This window comes from Myodes glareolus, chromosome 6, assembly GCF_982192425.1.
Source record: "Myodes glareolus chromosome 6, mMyoGla1.1, whole genome shotgun sequence".
NCBI classification, from domain to species: Eukaryota; Metazoa; Chordata; class Mammalia; order Rodentia; family Cricetidae; genus Myodes; species Myodes glareolus.
This window is the reverse complement of record NC_142031.1, coordinates 28,415,397-28,436,186: the sequence shown is the minus strand read 5'-3', so window position 1 is coordinate 28,436,186 and position 20,790 is coordinate 28,415,397. Positions and strand designations below refer to the sequence as shown.

At 46.3% G+C, this 20,790-nt stretch overlaps 1 protein-coding gene across 5 annotated transcripts in view; it reads right to left on the bottom strand.

Moving 5' to 3' along the window:
- Positions 1-7,773: 7,773 nt before the first annotated feature.
- Positions 7,774-20,790, bottom strand: part of Dguok (deoxyguanosine kinase) — a 28,200-nt gene continuing 15,183 nt past the window's right edge. For 3 of the 5 annotated variants that reach the window (XM_048416530.3, XM_048416532.3, XM_085690640.2), the window contains 5 exons: positions 16,542-16,729; positions 12,674-12,821; positions 8,973-9,088; positions 8,374-8,473; positions 7,774-8,025 (listed from right to left, as the gene is read on the bottom strand). In XM_048416530.3, the coding sequence (XP_048272487.3) occupies positions 7,999-8,025; positions 8,374-8,473; positions 8,973-9,088; positions 12,674-12,821; positions 16,542-16,729 (579 nt within the window). In that variant the 3' untranslated portion in view covers positions 7,774-7,998. The remainder of the gene's footprint in view (positions 8,026-8,373; positions 8,474-8,972; positions 9,089-12,673; positions 12,822-16,541; positions 16,730-20,790) is intronic. The other 2 variants (XM_048416531.3, XM_085690641.2) reach the window with 2 other exon arrangements.

Genomic DNA, 20,790 nt, shown 5'->3' with positions numbered 1-20,790 from the left:
GAGCAAGTCCAATATCCACCCCTTTGCGAGGTAGATTAAGGGACCTCACGGGCTCCTTCTTCTAGACCAAGCAGCCTGCTCTGGCCTCAGGCACAGCCTTCACGGTGCTGCCTGGGGCAGCACACAAGGGTGCAGCAGTGGGTGGGAGCGCAGACAGGGCCCTGGTCCCTCCTTTTTGAAATCCTTGGAGCCACCTTGTAAAGTTACTTTGCCTGCAACTTTTAAACTAACAGAAGCTCAAACTAAGGAACCAGCCAGGATTTGCACCCAGGCTCACGCTGCTCACACCCAAGGCCTCCGTCAACTCCATGCCACCTCCTCATTAGGAAAGTCAGCATTTGAGCATGAGATGACATAGTCTTTGACGATAGTGAGTTTATAGAAACTTAAAATAGGGAGGTCCAAAGACCTGCCTAAGGGTACTCCCTTTACCCGGTTTCTCATGCCAGCTACCACCATGTACAGAGGTTCCTTGCTATGGGGTAACATTTGCTGGAGAGGCTCAGTTGTAGGCAATCCGACACCCACAGGCACTGCAAGCAGGGCTCCAGATCAGACAAGAGAGAGTACTACATGAACACCGCCACCAAGATGTACAGCTTAGTTGTAGAGGATAGTCCCATTCTGGACAGCATTGGCGTACAGATTTCTGTCTTTCTCGTATGAAAGAACTTAGGGCTGGGTTGCACTGGGTTGATGCTATGTTTCTCCGGGGTTAGGGTCCAGGCTACTCTTGTCTTCTGCAGTCCCCACCTTATAGGTACTTCACGTTCTAAAGCTGCTCCTCAGGGCCAGTTGGGGATGGCGGTGTCTAGGAGTAGGATCCAAATATTCATCCTTTTTTTTTCATTCTCTTCTCTTTCTTTTCTTTCTTCAAGGCAGGACCTCACATAGTCCAGGCTAGCCTTCAACTCACTGTGGCTGAGGATGACCTTGAACTGACCCCCCTTCCCCCACCTCCTGAGTGCTAGGACTATAGACATGCCCTACCCCACCGGGCAGTAGTCCATGCAGGGACTGGACCTAGGACCCTGGGCATGCTAGGCAAGCACTCTATCAACTGAGCTTCAGAGCATACACTTCTGTTCATCTTCTGCGTCTACCCACGTGCTCTAAAGATCTGCCACATGCTCTAACCTGGAGTCTGCTCACAGCCTTGGGGAGCAGGCCCATAGCATGTTGCTGGCAGCAGAAAGAGGTAGTAGCTGCAGACACTGAATTGTTTACTACAAGGGCCCCTTCTCATGCTCTGCCTACTTCTCCTTTTCTCTTTTCCTTCTTTCCCTTTGCCCAGTGCTTCCTGGATTGGTCACTTTTGTGTGCTAAGCACTGGAGCTACAGACAGGAGTTGGGGTAGCTCACACCTAAACCCTGCAGAGGACCAGAGGACCAAGCTGGGCAGAAGGCAGTTCTTCATGAGTTCAAGGCCAGTCAGGCCTACAAAGGGAGACCCTATCTCAAAACAAAAAACAAGCAAAGTGTCTTCTGGGGGCCGGAGAGATGGCTCGGTGATTAAGAGCATATAGTGCTCTTCAAGAGGATGGAGGTTCCATCCTGGCACCCTAAATGTCAGCTCACAACTGGCTGGAACACTAGTTCTGTGTGTGTGTGGGGGGGGGGGGGAATAGATCCTCCTCAGGCTTCCAAGGGCACTGCATACACTTGGTACACAGACATGCTTACAGATAAAACACCTTCACACACAGAATAAAATAAAATGTGCTAATAAAGATGTGAGGAAAGATATCTTGATGGAATCACAAGACCGATGCATCTGTCAGGAATACCAAGCACAGCACCTGGGCAGTTGGGGTGGGAGTGGGCCAAGGCTTCTGAAGACGCTGTTGCTGTGACGGGGGCTGGGAGGTGGGAGGGCATCCCAGGGGAGCAGCATCAGCAACTGCAGCCCAAGCAGCAGGCACATGGTCAGGGACCCTGGACCCAGAAGGTCCCCACAGGGTCAGATGTGTGGTTGCCTTATAGAATTGGGACCTGAAAGTCACAGAAGGGGAAGAGTCTGGGTGGGAATGAGGTTCAGAGAGCAGTAGGAAAATCAGGAAAATGGGAAGAGGCAGACGATTGCCTGCAGGATGGGGTGAGGGAGAGGAGGGTTAGAGGCTCCAAGTCTTCCAGCTGGAAAGGCCAGAGGGATGACTTAGCACAGATGCCAGGGGACATGGTCTGCTCTTAACCACCCAGCTCTCTTCCTTGAGCCTGGGAGTAGGACATGCCCTGTGCTGTCCTTCCTCCTAGCTGCTCTGGAGGGGACACACATGGGTCTAATTCATTGTAGCCCTAGGGAATCATAGAGGGAATCATAGGAACTATCTGTATATAGCTGTCCCCCAAGGCCAGGGCACAGTGACTCAGACATATAGTCCCAGCACTCAGAACTGAGGCAATGAATTGCTGAGAGTTCAAAGTCAGCCTGGGCTATATCATGGGCTCCAGGTCAGTGTTCGGGGTGATACCCTTTGTGACACCTCCACAGGCCAGGGTAGGTGAGGCCTGCCTGGACTATGTAGTAAGCCTGTCTCAAAACAGACATATACAGGAAGTTCCCTCGGCTCGCTGGTCCCCAGTAGAGGCTTGGGCTCTGAAAGCCATCTGTCATGGCTGTCTGCCATTCCTTTGGAGAAGCAGTGAGCGAATGCCCTTCCTGTTTTGGTGGGCAGACTCTCCTTGGTTGAAGTGCCCCTCCTAAAGTCTCCCTAGAGGCAGGGAGACCATTCTCTCAACAACTTCCTGGGTCCTCGCAAGCACTGGGCCCTGAAACTTACACCTGCCAGTAACTTGTTTCAGTTTGCAGGGAAAGACTCTGGGTAACTCTTCAGTGGCCAAGGTACATGCAGGAAGGAGGAGAGCACAGATTTTGTTGACAGGACATAGGTACAATCACTAAATCACAGCAGAGGCTTCTTCCTAGGTGAGGAGTCTGGTGGTCATTTTGTAGGAAGCACCACTTTTAAATAAGTGTGTATTTTTAAGAATTCATGTGTACATGCCGTGTCTATGTGAGTTTACGGCAACAGAAAACAAATACATGATCACTCAGACAGAAGAAAGACAAATGAGACAGAAGGATAGACCAACGGATACAAATACTTCAATCAACTGAGTGGGGAAAAGGGAGTCAGGCCAGTAGGCAGAAAGTGGAGCGTGCTAAGCAGTGGAGACGGACATCCCAGCAAAGGGTGAAGGTCCAGAGAAGGCTGAGGTCATCCTTCCTCGTTTCCCAGGGATGGTGGCGTTGCCATAGGGCAGCCTCCCCCCACCCTTCCAATGTCTGAGGATTCCCACCGCCTTGATCCACATCAGAAACAGCTCCGGAGCAGCATGCTTTGCATCACAACCCTCAAAGAAGCACCACCATTTTTACGTGCTAATCTGCTACTTGACTCTGAGAGTCGGTTCAAACCTAGGGAGTGAGAGCTACCAGGCTACTCCAGCGCTGGGCAGAGACCACTGTAGGCAAACTGCTTAAGAGATGCTCAGTTTCTCTGTAACTCCCACTTTGCACAGCACCCTCCCATTAGTATTGCTGTTTGAGATTGAGACAAGGTCTCATGTACTTGTACATGTACTCCAGGCTGGCCTCAAGTTCACGAGACAGCAGAGGGTGGCCTCAACTCCCGATCCTCCTGTCTTCATCTCCAAGTGCTGGAATTATGAGTGTGTGTCACCATGCCCGGCTTCCTAATCCTGTCTCTACCAGCTCCATCCTGAACTCCTGCAGTAACAAAGACTCATTAAGACTGATTCTCATTAAAGCATCTAGTTCCACAGAGATGTGTTCAGCTACCAATTAGGAAAAATGACTACTTTACATAGGTTAGACTGTTGGTGACTAATATATGTGTATATATATAATTTTAATGATTTGTATATATTTTAATATTTATAATCTTAATATATCTGATTTTATTTTAGAACATGATTCATGAAGCCCAGGCTAGCTTCAAAGCTCTGATTTTTCAGACTCCACCTCTCAAATCCTGGGATTACAGATGTGTGCCACCACACGCTCCTTGATATTTACATATTCTAGAAGGCAACACTTGCAAATGGAAAGAAATGTTGAATTATTATTACAGCAAGACTTAAGACTGAAGGACTGTTTTATTGACTTTTGTTGTTGAGATGAGGTCTCACTGTGCATTCCTATCTAGCCTGGATCCCACCATGTACACCAAACTACCCTCTCAGCCTCCCAAGTCCTGGGATTAAAGGTGTGAACTACCGCTCCTGGCTGGGGACTGGATTTTTATGAATGTTTTGTTTGTTTCTGTCTGTGCACCACATGCGTGCAGTGCCCACAGAGGCCAGTAGAGGGCGTCAGATGCCCTGGAACTGGCGTTAGAGGCAGTTGTGAGCTGCCTGCTGTAGAAGGTAGAGCTGAACTTAGGTCTTCTGGAAGAGCATCTGGAAGAGTAGGAAGTACTTTAAGTGCTGAGCTATCTTCCCCTCCCCCCACCCCACCCCCCAGCACAGTGGTTCGGTCCTCCACCCTAGGAGGGTTGTTGGCTTTTTTCTGAAGGAGGATCTCAGGCTGGCCTTGAACTCTTGAAACCCACCTGTTGTCTCCCAAGTGTTGGGATTAAACGTGTTTCAACTTGCCAACCCAGGATTGCATTCTTTTGTTTCTAAATTTTATTGATTTTTACTGAGTTCTACATTTTTCTCTGCTCCCCTCCCTCATTCGTTTTTAAAATTATTTATTTTTAAAAAACTATCTTTTCTCATTTTACATATCGATCTCAGTTCCCACTCCCCTCCTCCTCCACCTTTCCCCTCCTATCCCCCACCTACTCCTCAGAGAGAGTAAGGATTCCAATGACAAGTCAACAAAGTCTAGTTCATTGCTTTGAGGCAGGACCAAGGCCCTTCTCACTATATCTAGTCTGAGCAAGATATTCCTACAAAGAGAAGGGGCTCCACAAAGCTGAGACCAGGATTTATCCCTGCTGCTTGTACTGGAGTTTTAGGAGTGCATTCTTAAAACTATAAGTCTGCTTTCTGCATCTGGCCTTAGGCTTCCTCTTTGAGCGAGGGGTATGGCACCCCAAAGGCCTCCCCATTCACTCCTCAGAACAGTCCCCCATATCTCTGAGAGGCTGTCCAGCTCACCCAGGCTCCTTCCGCCCTTCATGGGCCCTCGCTTCACAGCTGACCACATGGGCACTTTGTGTTTGGCATCCATCAGAAGACACCTGCTTTGTCCCTCGCGGTTCTCTCCTGGGCACCTTACACGTGGCCAACACTTGGGGATCTCTGGTGACAGGCAGAGCCAGTGCTCCCACTCCAGTCTACAGTCCACTCCTACTGCAGTGTCTCCTGGACACAGAAGTGAGGATTTGGTAGTTGGGTCCTTCAAAGCTGAATGAATGAAAATGCTCTTTCCAAAATAACAAACATCTACGGGCTTTCCAAAGCCTGAAGGAGTAACCTAAACCAAGATAAAGTGACAGCGTTTCAACAAGCGTGCTGAGACAAGTCAGCAGAGTCAGGAGACTTCATTCAATGGTGTTGGGACAATCATAGGCTCATGTACAAAAACATAACAAAACAAAATAAAACAGATGGGCCCTACCTACCCTTAGATGCAAAAACTCAGCATGCATCACAGGTCTGGAGAGAAGCTAAAACAGCAAGACAATAAAGACACAGAAGTCAGTATCTGTGAACCTAGGTTATCTGGCCTTTCAGATATAACCATAAAAGCCTAAATGATAAAGCAAAACAAGTGGGTTTCACCAAAACACATGCTTGCTTGCTTCAATAGGCACTACCAAAAACGCAATGCCAGTACTCAGGAGGCTTAAGATGAAGGGATCAAAACTTCAAGGCTATCCTCTCCTACAGAGTTCAAGGTCAGCCTGTGTCCCTAGAGAACTTGTTTCAAAAAGTGGGAGTGGGTAGGGGAGCTAACAAGATGGCTTACCAGTCAAACGTCCTTGTTTCTCTTACAGAGGATTGGAGACTGGGTCCCAGCACCATGCCAGGTGGCTTACAACTACTTCTAACTCCAGTTCCAAATGACCTGACACCCTCTGTTGGCCTCCATAGGATGTACTAAAGTACATCCCTACCCCACCTCAGGTCCCACATCATTAAAAATAAATACCTTTTTTTTTTAAAAAAAGGCAAGAGAATGAGAGAAATGATTCTAAGTCAAGTCATTTTCAAGAAATATATACCCCAAATACCAGAAGGACTCCTATAAGTCGACTGAGAAGAGGGCAAAGGGTATGAGCAGGCACCTTCCTGAATAAGAAACTCAGATGGTTATGAAGCACAAAAGATGCTCGGCACCATCAGTCTTGTAAGGCATGCTGTCACCCGTACAATGAGGCAGCACTCTATGGGCATGAGGCTGGCAACAATGCAAATGGCAGATTCCCATGAATGGATAAACAAAGTGTGTCACAGCCATAAAATAAAACGTTGCTTAGTCATCAAAAGGAAGTGTGGATACACGCCACAATCTGGATGAACCTCTGAACATGATGCTGAGCAACAGAAATGAGTCACAGAAGACTACACACGGAGAATCTATTCACACAAGATTCATCATCAATCTATACACAAAGGAATTAGATCTGTGGGAGTCTGAGGTGGAGGCAGGAGACAATGGGGGTAGGGGACAGGCTTTCTTCTTGGTGCTGGATATACAATCTTCTGACTTACACAATTTAAATGGATGAACTAATATGCTTTATGTCATAGCTTTAGCTGTTGACACAAACTTAGAGAAACCTTGAAGGGGGAACCTCAACTGAGTAACTGCCTTCATCAGCCCAGCCTGTGAGCAGGTCAGGGAAGCATTTTTTGGTTCCTTATTGACGTGGGAGGGCTCAGCCTACTGTGGGTCTGGGCTGTGTAAGAGAGCTAACTGACCAGGAGCCCCCTAGTTGCTCAGCAGGTAGCATCCCTCCAGTGGGTTCTGCTTCAAGCTCCTGCCGGGCTTCCCTTGATGACGGAGTGTCACCAGTCAGCAAAAATAAGCCCTCCCTCTCAAAGTTGTTTTTGGTCATGGTGTTTTACTGCAGCAACAAAAAGCAAATATTTTCTTAATGTAGGATAAAGAAACTGTTGGATGTGTTGTTGAAAACCTCGTATATTGTTAAGTACTGAATCCAACACTTTCTCAAACCATAAAGGATGGTGAAGATTTCTGTCTCCCAAGACATTAAACCCTGGTTCACTGGGGTTTTGTGTGCCTACAGAACTGTAGAGGGCCCAGGTGCTCCGGGTAAAGCCTGACCTGGGCTTCTTGCAACGGAGCTCTTCAATTCTATACATCTCTGAGTTTTTCTTCCCTTGGCAAATCACGCCTGGCGCTTAGAGCAGCAGCACCAAGTCACACTTGTCTTTGCTGCTGTGGTCTCCGTGCCTTAGTGCTGTCTGAAGCTCACTTCTAAGGTACACTGAAGACTGTGACAGCCAAACCCTAAACGCCAGAGGCTGTTCTCTCCCTGTCTTCTGGACAAACTCTTTAGCTCCAGTACCGGGATGAACTCCCCCATCCCTTCTAGGAACAGCGGGTAGGAGGAGCTAAAGCTCCTTGGAGTGTGCACTGTCTCTCCATTCTGGGGCATACAGTGGACCCACTTCATGTAAGGCAGGGCTTGACTGGCTCTGGGATAGTCCCTGCCCTGGATTCACACAGGAGTAGTTGGTCAAGAAAAGCTAAGACTTTTCTTAGGTGAAAACTGGTATCGATATGGAGTTGAGAACAGGCATCATTTATCCTGAAATAAAGGAACAACTAGATTAGAAAAACAAACTTAAGTCAGCTTTATTTTTAAAGTGCTTGAGATTAAAACAAAACAAAACAAAACAAAACACAGCAGTATGAAGAGAGCGCACACCCGAGTGTGTGGGGTCTGGGGATGCTTGAGGGGCCCAGGGGATGTGCATACAAGATGGATGGAAGGTCAACATTAGCTAGCTTCAGAAAGTCGGAAACAGATCAGAGCCAAGACGTCTAATTACTGCTTACAGGTTCCTCATAAAGGTGTTGACCTGCAGGGAAAGAAGACCTAATGTCATACTGCAGTTTCCACACCTCTCAGTGTATGTGTCTCCAGTCCCAAGCATTTATGAGCTGCCCAGGGTCAGATGGCACCAAGTGGCAGCTGGGCAGAGAACCCGTATGTCTTCCATCCCTCACTTTAGAACACCTTAGGGGGAAGTTGGCTGGCCAGCAGACGCTAAGAGGCAACCAACTGATACTTACTAACCCGGCACACTTAGAGCTGGGGATTTTATTGTAACTTGCATAAGATCCCAAGGTGTGGAAGTGTGCAATGCAATTTGAAGTGCAAAGCAAAGGACAGACATAGAGACCCGGGAAAGCCAAGGGTCGCCCACCTGGCTCATGAGCTCTTCCTGCTTGGCAATGTTTTCAGAGAAGTCATCACTGACGTCCAGCACCAGCACTGGCACATGCTGCAGAGCTTCGAAGTGGAGCCTGGAGCAGAAGGCAGAGATGCCAGGGTAACGTCACTTTCCTACCACACTAATCACTCAGAGCCTGAGGACTCTGCCCACAGACAGTATTTTTGAAAGACCTCAATAAAACTGCCTGCAAAGTGAAAGGCTGAGACATCTCTCTAGTCCTGAAACTGCTACTGAAGTCAACATCCCAACAATTGAAGTGAACATACCAAGCCTGAAAGAGGACAGGAAGAAACTAAAAATGTCAATTAAAATGGACATTTGTCCAGAAAATTTCAGCCTTCCATCCCTGAGTCAATTATGACAAGCACTCATCACAAGGTACAATCTAGGGAAAAGGGAGGAAGGGAAGGAGGGAGAGAGACTCTACCACATGCCCCTGGGACACATAGGTTGTATTGGACATGACATCTAAGCAGACAGATGTGGGGCACTTCCTCCATGTCCTTGCGATTCTGGGCTGTGTGCTCAGCTTGGCAGTGGAGGCCTCTGCCTGCCCGCTACATACTCACTTGGTAGTCTTGTTAATAAACCAGTCTTCGTGCTGACCATGCAGCTGTTCAAGATAGACCAGCTCAATGCCCTTCTCTTCTTCTCTGGCCCTCTGGTACAGTCTTTCCAAACAAACCTAAAAGACAATCCCCTGCTGTTACACTGCAGTCTTACAGGGCCAAGCAGCCCACAAAATATCTATGTCTTCTTTGGGTACCATTGTTCTCTTACTCAGAGCACTGGTACCATTTTGTCCACCTCAGACTGCTCTTCCTTGGAGCAGCCTCAGCTGGTTAACCATTCTCCCCAGCCAGCCACACTGGGGACCTGACACGACTCTTCTTTCTCCTCCTCCCAACCACATCAAGAAGACAGGAGAATCTAATCTCTAGCTGGTTCTGTCCTCACCTCTGCCCTGGTGCTCAGGCCTCTCAGCTGGACATTCCAGAGCCTCCTGCCTCTGTGTTCTGGAGGTGAAGAAGTGCATGAAGAGAGAGAGCACAGGCCTTACAGCCAGCCAGCTGCCGTGTGAGAGTCCTGCTGTCCCTGTGGGCTGCCCGATCTCCATCCTCCGCCCACCCACAGGTAGTTGTGAGGCCGCTCTTAGGTAAGGCCATTTTTCCTCCCAGTTTGTCCCTCACTCCAGTCTTCTATGGTACTTCTGTCCCTGCTTAAAATACTTTGCTCCATGGGCTCTTTGTCAGCTACAGACATAACCATAGACTTCAAGAAGTTGCAAATTTGCTGTTCTCTTGCCTCAGCTTTCCATGCCTGGCTTGTAAGTGCCATTCTACTTATAAAGTGACATGCGATTTGAAACATCTCTTTCATACTAACTGAAGCATCTGCATGGGGTCAAAGATAACACAAAATGAAACGAGCCCCAACACTAACTCCCTGCTCCCTTCCCCTTGCAGAACTCCAGTCTGCCTCTGCCTGCAGTCTGAGGGTCTCTGCTTCTAAGAACTGTGTCTCCTTCACCTCAGACGACAGTGTCCTCAACTTCCTTAGCTCCCCCTTGTTCACTGTTTCAGGCAGATTTGGCCTCCTTCCTATGGGATAGGCCAAGCTCCTTCACACCTCAAAACCTCTCCTCCAAATGTTTGTTTTGCTTGAATTGCCCTTGTTCCTCTTTCTGCCTGGCCAAACATTTCGGTATTCAACGTCAAGTATCCTGAAAGTATGGGTAGATTAACCCACTGACTTGGGACTCTTCCCCCTTTCCCTTAAGGAAACAAAACCATGCAAACCAATTTGCTTTACACCCCACCCAGTTTTATTTTAGTTTTGAGATAGTTCCAGGTCTAGTCCATCTTTTCCAATACATTCCTGACTTCAGCGTCTCAATTCTCCTCACTCACAACCGCTGTGATTATGCTTTAAGCAGCAGTTTATGCACATATCCATTCTCTCCTGTCTTCTGAGGAAATGTACGCCTGGCTCACAATGTACCTCTTCTATTTCTTCTATTTCTCTTTAGCAACAAGGACCACTGAAAGCATCAGGCAATATGTCTCGGCTAGCCAAAACACTTCACTTCACAGAAGGGTCTCCTCAACCCTTAGGCCTTGCTAACATCTAGTTCAATTTTATTTAAACCCAAAATTTCATCTAGAATCTCTTACTCCCTGCTGTGATTTGCATTACAATCCAGGAACTTCCTAAACTATACTAAGAGTCCTGATGGGGTTGGCAAGATGGTTCAGCAGCCAAAGGTACTTGTCAAGCAGTGCTGTGGAATATTTAGCTATGTAACAATGTATTACATTTATTTGTGCTGTGGAATATTAGTTTAACTGTGTAAAGATGTGTTACATTTGTTATGTTGCATTTGTTTAACAATATAAGGATAGTTGTTAAATTATGTAAAGGTGTGTTCCATTTGTTTCACCTTGTCTGCCTAAGGCACCTGACTGGTCTAATAAAAAGCCAACTGGCCAATAACTAGGCAGAGGAGGGATAGGCAGAGCTGGTGGGCAGTGAGAATAAATAGGAGAGAACAAGAGAATGAGGTACAAAGAGAGGGACAGGCCTGGATTAAGAAGCCAGGCAGCCACCAGCCAGCCAGACACTGGGGAAGCAGGAAAGAAAAGCAAAAAGCCCTGAGCCAAAAAGCAGATAAAGAGTAATAGCTTAGTTTAAGTTAGAAGAGCTAGCCTGAAACATAAACAAGGCCGAGCATTCATAACTAATAAGAAGTCTCCATGTCATGATTTGGGGACTGGTTGGTGGCTCCAAAAGAAAAAGCCTGGCCCAAAGCAGTCTAGTGACTTGAGTCCCATCCCTGAAGTCCACGAAAAGGTGAAGGAGAGAGGTGACACCGCGGTTGTCCTCTGACTGCCACACAAGCACTGTGGGTTGTGTGTACTCGTGCACACAGACACTCACACACTGAACACACATACACAAAGATGAAGAGTTGTCAGAAGAGGAGGAAAGAGGAAATGTTGTATTAGAAAAAAGAAATGCAGCCAGACATGGTGGGGCATGCCTTTAATCTTAGCACCTGGGAGATAGAAGCAGAGGCAGGGGAGTCTCTGTAAGTCTATATAGGGAATTCCGGAACAGCCAGGTCAACATAGTGAGATCCTGTCTCAAAACAGAAACACACCAAACCAACCAAAGACTCCCCCACAACAAAATAAAATACTAAAAAACAAACAAAAACCTTAAAAAAAAATAAAAAGAAAGAAAGACGTACAAATCCAGCCCCAGCTGTACTCAGCAGCCTCTCTCCTAGCTGCCCCTTCCTTCTAGTCCTCTCCTTGGGGCCCCTGCAACATGACATGACAGGAACTCTCCCACTTGTTCTCAGCTCCACTCAGGGTACCTCCAGGCTCCCTTCTGTCCACAAGCTCAGCCCCAGGCTGCAGACAGCTGGCTTGCTTTCTGCAACAAGGGGCATTCTTGGCATCTGACCATACCTGTACAGTGTCTCTCAAAAGCTGACAGCAGTAACAACAGGATTTCTTTCTCTCTCTCTCTCTCTCTCTCTCTCTCTCTCTCTCTCTCTCCCTCCCTTCCTCTCTCTCTCTCTCTCAAAAAAAAAAATGCTTTGCTTTGACTTGGAATCCTTCCTATGAGAGTCTTTCAAGAGTTCTACTTTATAGACAAAGACTCCTTCAGTGGAAAGCTTACCAGGGTCTAGCCAAAGTTACTACGTCAGCATGAGCCATGGGCCAATGCTGTCTCCAAAGGTCTCCTGTCATGACATCATCCCATGGGCCAAACTGGCTCCAAAGTTCAAGCTGCAGAATCAGAGTCAAAGCGCACACTTCAGCAGTCCTTCTGCCTGGGGACCTTCTCAAGGACCAAAGTGTGGGTTATAAACTAGGACGAGGGAGGAAACATTCTTTCCTTCCTTACATCCTGGTCAGAAAACAGAAGGGACTGCTGAAGTCTCACATGACCTGACATGGGAAGGAGCTAAATAAAGCAGCTGGCTGCAGGTCCGAGCATCCGATCTGTAAATATGGAGCTGTAAAAACATGGCCTAGTGTGTTTTGGTCTGTTTCTCCACCAAAAAGGCTATGTCTACATACAGGCAATTGCTTGAGCACACTGCTGCAGCTGCTGAAGGCCCTGGGAGATGGGTGCTTGGTGCTGGAGTACTGGTGAGGCCCATAGACTAACTTCTCCAACCAGGAAACCAGAAGCTTGCAGGAGTTCATCTCTTATGTTTCATGTAGTTCTAACATCTAAGTTTTAAGTTCGGAGTTACCTGGGGAGAAGCCTGGAGATAGATGAAGCCATGGAACAAGAGCCGGTCTGCAAACTCCCGCAGGAGAAAAGAATGCCAGTCCTGATAGATGTGCCATTCGACGTCACTGAGGGAACCGTTTTCAAAAAGGTTCTTTGCAAAGATATACCTGGTTGGAAATGTCGAGTGGGAGGTTGGGGTGAAGGAAGAATGGGAAGTGGGATGAAAGAGAGAAGAGGGAGAAAAGTAGAAAAATCAGTAACTGTCTTGTTCATGTTTATCCAAATCACTTAACCATTCTAGCTCCTATCAGTCCTTACGAAATCTGAATCATTTAAGAAATATATATATTTTTATTATGTGTGTGTGTGTATGTCTTTGTGTGGGTCTGTGCACATGAATGCCAGAAGCCACCAGACTCTCTGAGCTAGACTCACAGGCAGTTGTGAGCCATCAGATGTGGGTGCTGGAATGAAGTCTGGATCCTCTATAAGAGAAGCAAATGCTCTTAATTGTTGACCATCTCTCCTGCCCTTGGAAATCTGAATTCTCAGTCTCCAGCTCCTGTCCTGCTCAGCATTACAGGATTAAATAGCACCTGACACAGGCCCACACTACAGCTTACAGATGGAGGAACCCACTACAAGGAAAGGGGACTCTAGGAAGGGAAATGAGCCAAGACGCACACCATGTACACGAAAACCTGAGCCTTTCAGAGTCCCCACCGCTAGAGCAGACTCCAGACAAGCCCAGGAGAATGCAGGGTAAAGCTGCCCTTCCACACTGCATTTCGGAATGAGGGCTTCTGAGTCTCAAGCTGCTGAACCATCATGCCTTGTAGCTGAGAAACAGAGAGAGCCTTCCTGTGGTATTAGCTCTGGAGCTGACTTCGACAAGACCAAGAGCACAGTCTCCCCTCCAGAGCATACAGGAGCCTAACTTCCTCTGCTGAGTTTCCAACCAGAGCAAATAGGCTGAAGCTGAACTATCAAACTAACTTCCCTCTGCTTACTTCCACAACAGAAGGAGGATCTGGTAAACTGAGAAGTCAGAGCTGTAGAAACCAAGGCTTCAAAAGGGTCAATTCTACTTTTAAAGCTTGATACAAAACACAATTTACATCCACAACAATGACCTCTAGTTTCGAAGGCAACTTCAGCAACTGGCCACTTCTGGGAGATGAAATTCAAAATCCTTGTGAGAATGGCTCAGGGAAGTGCAAACTGCAAAGTTGCAAGGGTCACCCTGAGGAGAGTGGCTTTCAAAGTGACTCTGAAAGGTCTGATCTAGTGCAGCAGCCGCCGCCGCCACCGCCGCCGCCGCTGCCACCGCGGAAAGCAACCTGACTCGCAGGGGATAACTGCATATCATACTTGCTAAGTGCTCAGAAGGGTGACTGTCACTCAGTAGCCAACAGTCCTAAGTCATTGTAACTGCTCTTCCTAGGCCACGAAGAAGCTAATTTGCAAACCCCAAAAGTGAATTTGCCCAGACTAGAATGTTTTTGCTACAGCTCGCTGAAGGTAACAAAAGGTTGACTTTTGTAACTCAGGTTTTGAAAAACGCTGCTAGCTTCTCCACAGACAGCAAGAAGACAAAAGTTGTATCTTGCAAATAAAAATGATCAAGTCTCTATCAGGGACTTTTGCCTCTCCTGAGGCAGGCATTTCCCCTGCTTCTCCATAGCAGGTGGTAATGCACAGAAGGGGGAGTGGGGGTTAAATACAGAGAGATGTGGGGAGCTGTAGGTAGAACAGGGCTGAGGGACCTAGCAATCCAGAACTCTGTTCTAAAGCTGTAGAGAGCTGCGTGATGCCACACCTTAAAGGTGGTGCTGGTTTCCGCCTTCCACCTTCCTGAAGGTGAGTGCTCTCAGGTGTGAACAACTCCATATATGGCTAACGCTACTGCGTTGCTGGACCTATCTGCATTACCCACGTGGCTTGCTGGGGTTGGCTACCCAGAGGTTATTTAAGCTGTAGGCTGGCTCTGCCCTGGGTGAGAGGTGCGAGAGGTTGCGAGAGGGTGAAAAGATGATTCAAAGGTCCTGAATAAAACCGCAGTGAGAAGAGTCCGGTGTTGCGTCGTCCTTGCTGGCGAGGCGGGCGCGACATAAAGCCACATTACTCTTTCTGTTAAGTCCATCAGAAAACTCTTCCGTTTCTCCCTCCCTGAGTCACTGCCCCCTGGAATACACACCACACTTGTGAACATGTATGCAATCCTTGGTGAAGTAGCATCCTCATCAGAACAGGGACTAAGGACTAGTGTTGCCCTAGGGAAAAGCCTGGTGCCTGAGTGCAGGAGATATTCAATAAACCTACACTGATCAAATAAATAAAGGAACGAGTTTTCCCCGTTGGCACTGGGGCTTGAAAAGGACCACCAAGCCATACCTCCAGTTCCTGGAATACATGTTTAAAGGAGGGGACGTCTAAATACACTTGAGATTAGAATTTACAACAGGTCTTTTTTTCTACCTGAAAATGTCCCCCTTCAGTGAAAGCAGCTTCCATGGTGTAACAACACAACTGCCTACTCCTTTACAAGGAAATGTCAAGACCCAGAGAGTTTTTTAACTCATTTCTACCATGCATGGTGCCATGTGCCAGCAATCCCTATACTCAGAAGGCAGAGGTGGGAGGATCACCTATGAGTATGGGGTCAACCTGGTGACACTCAGTTCCAGGCCACCTAGGGCTACAGTTGGGACCCTTTTTAATCAAACAGCAAAGCCCCTGTAATTAAGAAAACATGTCTGTTTCCCTCTGAGAAGATTCTCACAAACCCATCACACTAAGAGGCTAGAACTTAAAACAGCAAGTCTGAATGCTTCCAAAATCCTACATGGTTCATGTAGTTCAACTTCCTAGCCTGGGTATGGCTCAGGAGAGGAGAGAGAAAGACAGGCACATTTGCAGTGGAAGCGATCTAAAACCTGGAGCCCAACCATCTCTGCCGTAAACATTTCACTTTCTAAAGAGCAGACTCCTCCCAGGCCCTGGAATGAAGGACCGCATGGCACTGTTTCTTCCACATAGCTGGGGTGACTCTAAAGTGCAGTCAGAACAGTCGTGCCATTTACAAATGAACTCTCCCCTCCTTGTTTTGGAGACAGGGTTTCACTATGTAGCCCTCCCTGTCTGACTTAGAACTGACTATGTAGGCCAGGCTGGCCTCAAACTCACAGAGATCTGCCTCTGCCTCCTATCTGCTGAGATAAAAGACATATGACAACATGCCTGGCCTTGAACTTTCATTTAAAAACATTAAATTATTGCTTTATTTTATGTGTATGGTGTTTTGCCTGAATATCTATATATGCATCATGTGTGTGTCTGGTACCATCAGAGATCAGAAGAGGGTGTTGGATCCCTTGGAACTAGAGATACTGATGATGGCTGTGAGCTGTCATGCAGGTGCTGGGAATCGAACCTGGGTCCTCTGGAAAAACAAGAAATGTTCTTAACTGCCGAGCCATCTCTCCAGCCCACAAACTCATTTTTTAATTTCAGGAGGCTTTCCAGTAAGAGCTACAACTAGTGTACTTAACTTGGAATTAAACTGATAGCCACGTGTTCCCAGTGATGGAGGCAGATGAAGATACAGAATGTCCCATCTTGAGTCATGGCGCTCAAGGCAGATAATTTTCTCCCACCAAAGTCATTCAAATTCAAACTGCACAATGACCAGATCCAGGCACCCCATCCATGCCTTGTCTGTTGGTGGCCTGAGCCCATGCCTGGTCTCTGGAGCCTGAGGCCTGAGTGAGCATGCTTTCCCAAAACAGATGGATTCTCCTTCCCAACTGGCTGCTAGACTTTACTGAAAGCCCTTCACAGTTTACTCCCTTAGGTGGCTATCTGTGGTTGGCAGTGTTAGGTCTTACCTGTCACTGTACACAGACCTCTCAAAGATTCGCACGGACTTCTCTGCCTGTAGGAGTCTCCCTGGGGGGGCCTCCAGCTGCACTTTCAGACGGCTCAAAAAGGAGAGTGTCTGGAATGTGTAGGACCATCGTGCTGGCTCTCGGTACATCATTTCTAGCAAGTTTCCAAGGCCTTTGGAAGTGCTGTCCTAGGGGAGAATGTAGAAGAGGAGAATTTCCTAGAAGATGTATTATTTTATAGGACACATCCCACCCTCTACCATTCCTCAAGAACATTCAATACTTAATGTCAAAAATAACCAAACGTTTCCTTCCACTGAAAACAAGAAAAAAGATAGGACTTTACAGCTTAGTTTAAACTTTGTAAGCAGGGAGAACTGTACAACCTTGTACGGTAAGAACCTGACAGAGATAACACAACACACCCAATGGGAGACACAACAGGCAGAGCAAAGCAAACTCACACACAATACTGGACTTGAGAGTCTGTCTGGGCTGAGTTAACTGACTGTCACCTACACATTCTCCTACTTTAATACCATGTTGGCTTTCAGATTCCATTTGTTATTAGTTTTCAAACCTCAAGACAGATAAGACAGAGAACAATCACTTACTTGAGTATCTAAATAACCAATGAATTAAACAAACCTCTGTGTCTTTAATAGAAGGATCATACTTTGTTCAAACAAAGTCTAGTTCCTTTTTTATTCTAGGAACCATGAAATGCAATTTGAAATACTGATTCTGAATGTTCAAGTGGGAACAAATGGTGGACATTCAGGGGCCCAGATTTACTTTCTAGGCTCAGTCACTGATTCAATGTAAAAGTAATTTTCTTTTTTTTCGAGACAGGGTTTCTTTGTGTAGCCCTGGCAGTCCTGGAACTTGCTCTGTAGACCAGGCTGGCTTTGAACACCTGCCTCTGCTTCCCGAGTCCTGGGATTGAAGGCGTGAGTCACCACCGCCTGGTGTAAATTTTAAGCAAAGCACCCTGCATCTTCATTCATTCATTTAATCCTTGCTGACGGAAGGCTTGTGTGGACAAGGTACACTACATAGGCTGGGTTCTGTAGGGAGTGGAGAAGGAAGTAATACTCACTTCAGAGTTCACTGGTTACTTCATCCTCCAAACAGCTTCCCGGGGTGAGTGATATTAGAACTACTTTACAAAGGGGAAAATCCACCAAGAGGCTAAGTAACTTACTTGTTCAAGTCCCATGGGGAACAAACAGGGAATGGGGTTCCAAATGGGCTTTCTCTAGCCTCTTCATTCTAACACCTCTCATGATGCAGTAAGGGGACTCGAGGAGGCCACACTGTGGAAGACTAGGATACAAAGAGCTAGACTAGGTCAAGCGCGTGACAGACGTTCAGTCACTTGTGCTGTGAAGAACTGAAAGAAGTTTCCGGCAAAGAGTATCATTAAGTTTGGAAGTAAATGACAAGGAGACTCTTCTCACAGAAAATGCAAGCAAGGCTCAAATGTGTCAACAAAGAGACAATAGTATCTATAAAATACGAGGGTTGGACAGTGAGCACGGTGATTGTCATGCAAGTATAAAGAGCTAAGCTCAGATCCCCAGAATCCATAACAATCTGACACAGAAGCAGGCATATCCTCACAGAGCAAGAGGAGGGCAGAGACAGGAGGGTCCTTGGAAGCCCCTGGGCCAGCAGCCTGCAAGCATTGCAGTGTTGAACAAAAAGACTGTCTCCAACAAGATGGAGGATAGGACCTACACCCAAGGTTGTCCTGTGACCTGTTAGCATCAGTGAGTCAATCCCTTGACTCTTGTTGAGATATTTCTTTTTGTTTCCTACTTTGGACAAGAGCTCTCTCAGTATAGAGACTGACTTTTGTTCATTTTTCAGCTGTAGAATATATATATATATATTTATTATATTTTATAATAAAATTTTCGTTTTGTTTGTAGTATATATAAGTACATATTTTAAAACTGTGTGTACATATATGTGTCTGTTTATGTGAGTGCACTTGTATATACTGCCATCACACACATATAATTTAAAATAATAATAAAAAATCTTTAAAGGAAGAAATGAGGAAAGAAAAAAGGAAGAGCAGGCATGGCTTCACTGTATCAAGAAAAAAAATAAATACAGGAGTTTTTCCTTTAATTCCAATATATGAATGAAGACTCCACAAAGACCTCCAGTGGGAAATAAAGCAGTACTGAAATCTAAAAATGTAGAGCAAAGCTGATGTAGGATTCCCCTCTGTATGCTGTGAATGTGCTTTGTTACCATTGGTTAATAAAGAAGCTGTTTTGGGCCTACAGCAGGGCAGAATAGAGCAAGGTGGGAATTCCAAGCAGATAGAGAAGAAAAGAAGGCGGAGTCAGAGGAGATGATATGTAGCCACCAAAGGAGACAGATGCCTGGGAACCTTACCAGTAAAATACAAAATAATAGGAATGGGTTAATTTAAGATGTAAGAGTTAGCTAAAAATATGCCTAACCTTTTGGCCAAACAGTGTTATAATTGATATAGTTTCTGGTACAATTATTGTGGGTCTGGCGACCGGGAACGAACAAGCAGCCTCTACCCACACAAACCCAATTAAAATGCAAAGAAAGTCATATAAAATAGAAAAGAAAAACCACAAATGTTAATATTCATGTTTCACAGTTAACAGAAAGAGAAGACGCCCCAAAATGAGAATCCAGAGGAAACTATTATTTTCCCATGTATTTGAATCTGGGCTACATCTTCAATGACCACTAAACCAAACCTAAGACATTTGCCTTCTCCTAAGAAGTCTAAACTGATTCTGCCTTACAATCACATCTCAGCACTGATGAATCACCTCAAACTTTATAAATATAAAATAGTCTTCTTAAGAGTTGACAAAGCTTAGTGTAGTAGCACAGGGAAGGCTGAGGCAGAGGACCCATGTGAGTTTGAGGCCAGCAGTGTTACACAGCAAATTCCAGATCAGCCTGGTAACCTAAGACCCACCCCACCTTTAAACAGAGCAGCAGCAGCCACGGTTGTCTCACAGAAGAAAGCTCAGTGTTCGTTGCTGATAAGAAGTGAGCGCCCCTTATTATTGTCAGAAGGTCTCCTTCCACAGGGAGTTACAGAGGACTGGGTATTGGCATTAGAGGGAACTTCACCAAGGGCAGAAAAGAGTAATGACCACACCCCTGCAGTTATTTAACATTCTTCTGCAAACTCTATTCAAAGCAAGTAGGAAGACAGAGATGAATCATGAATACTGGAAAACTCTTCTAAATGATTCCACTTAGAGGCAACTACTATTGTCTAAAAGCCTGGGCAAGGGACTCCATATGAGAATCGAGTCCCACTACTCAAATCCAATCAACCGCTTCCCGTCAGGACAGCAAAAGGAGTTGGAAAAGATAATGAGGATGAACATCATTAACAACACAGCTCCTTCTACTCAGGAATAAGCAAGAGCACTCCTGGGACAGTGAGATTAAGTATTTATCTAAAAAATAGAATGGGGGTTGGAGAGATGGCTCAGTGATAACAGCACTTGTTGCTGCCCCAGTGGACCCGGGTTTTATATCTAGCATCCACATGCCAGCTCACAACCATCAGTGGCTCCAGTTCTAGAGGACCTAATGTCCTCTTCTGACCACTGTGGCCACCAGGCATGCATGTGGTACACAGGCATACACGCAAACAAAACACTCATACACATAAAATAAAATAAAAATAAATAAAAAATAAGCAGGCTGAGGAGATGGATTAGTGATGAATGAGCATGAGAACCAAAGTTTAGACCCTCAACACGCAGATAAAAAGTTGGGCATGGCTGCACGCAGCTAGTAATCCCAGCACTGAGGGGTTCAGTGAGCGGTTCTGTCTCAAGAGAGTAAGGTGGAAAGTCAAAGAGCAGGACACTTGATGTTCTCCACATCCAAGTGCACAGGCAAACACACCTAGTGTGTGTGTGCGCGCGCACACACACACACACACACGAAAACAACTTGCAACTTTTGCTTTTATTTTGTTTTTGGAGACAGGGTTTCTCTGTGTATTCCTGGCTGTCCTGGAACTAGCTCTGCAGGCCAGGCTGGTCTCAAACTCACAGAGTACTCCCGAGTACTGGAACTAAAGGTGTGCACCACCACCACCACCACCTGGTGAGCCTTACAACTTTAAAAGTCACATATAGCCGAAAGAAATACAGGAGGATGTTCTTAAAATCTTGAGCTACTGGAGATATAAAAACAAAAACAAAAACAAAAAAGCAGAGCC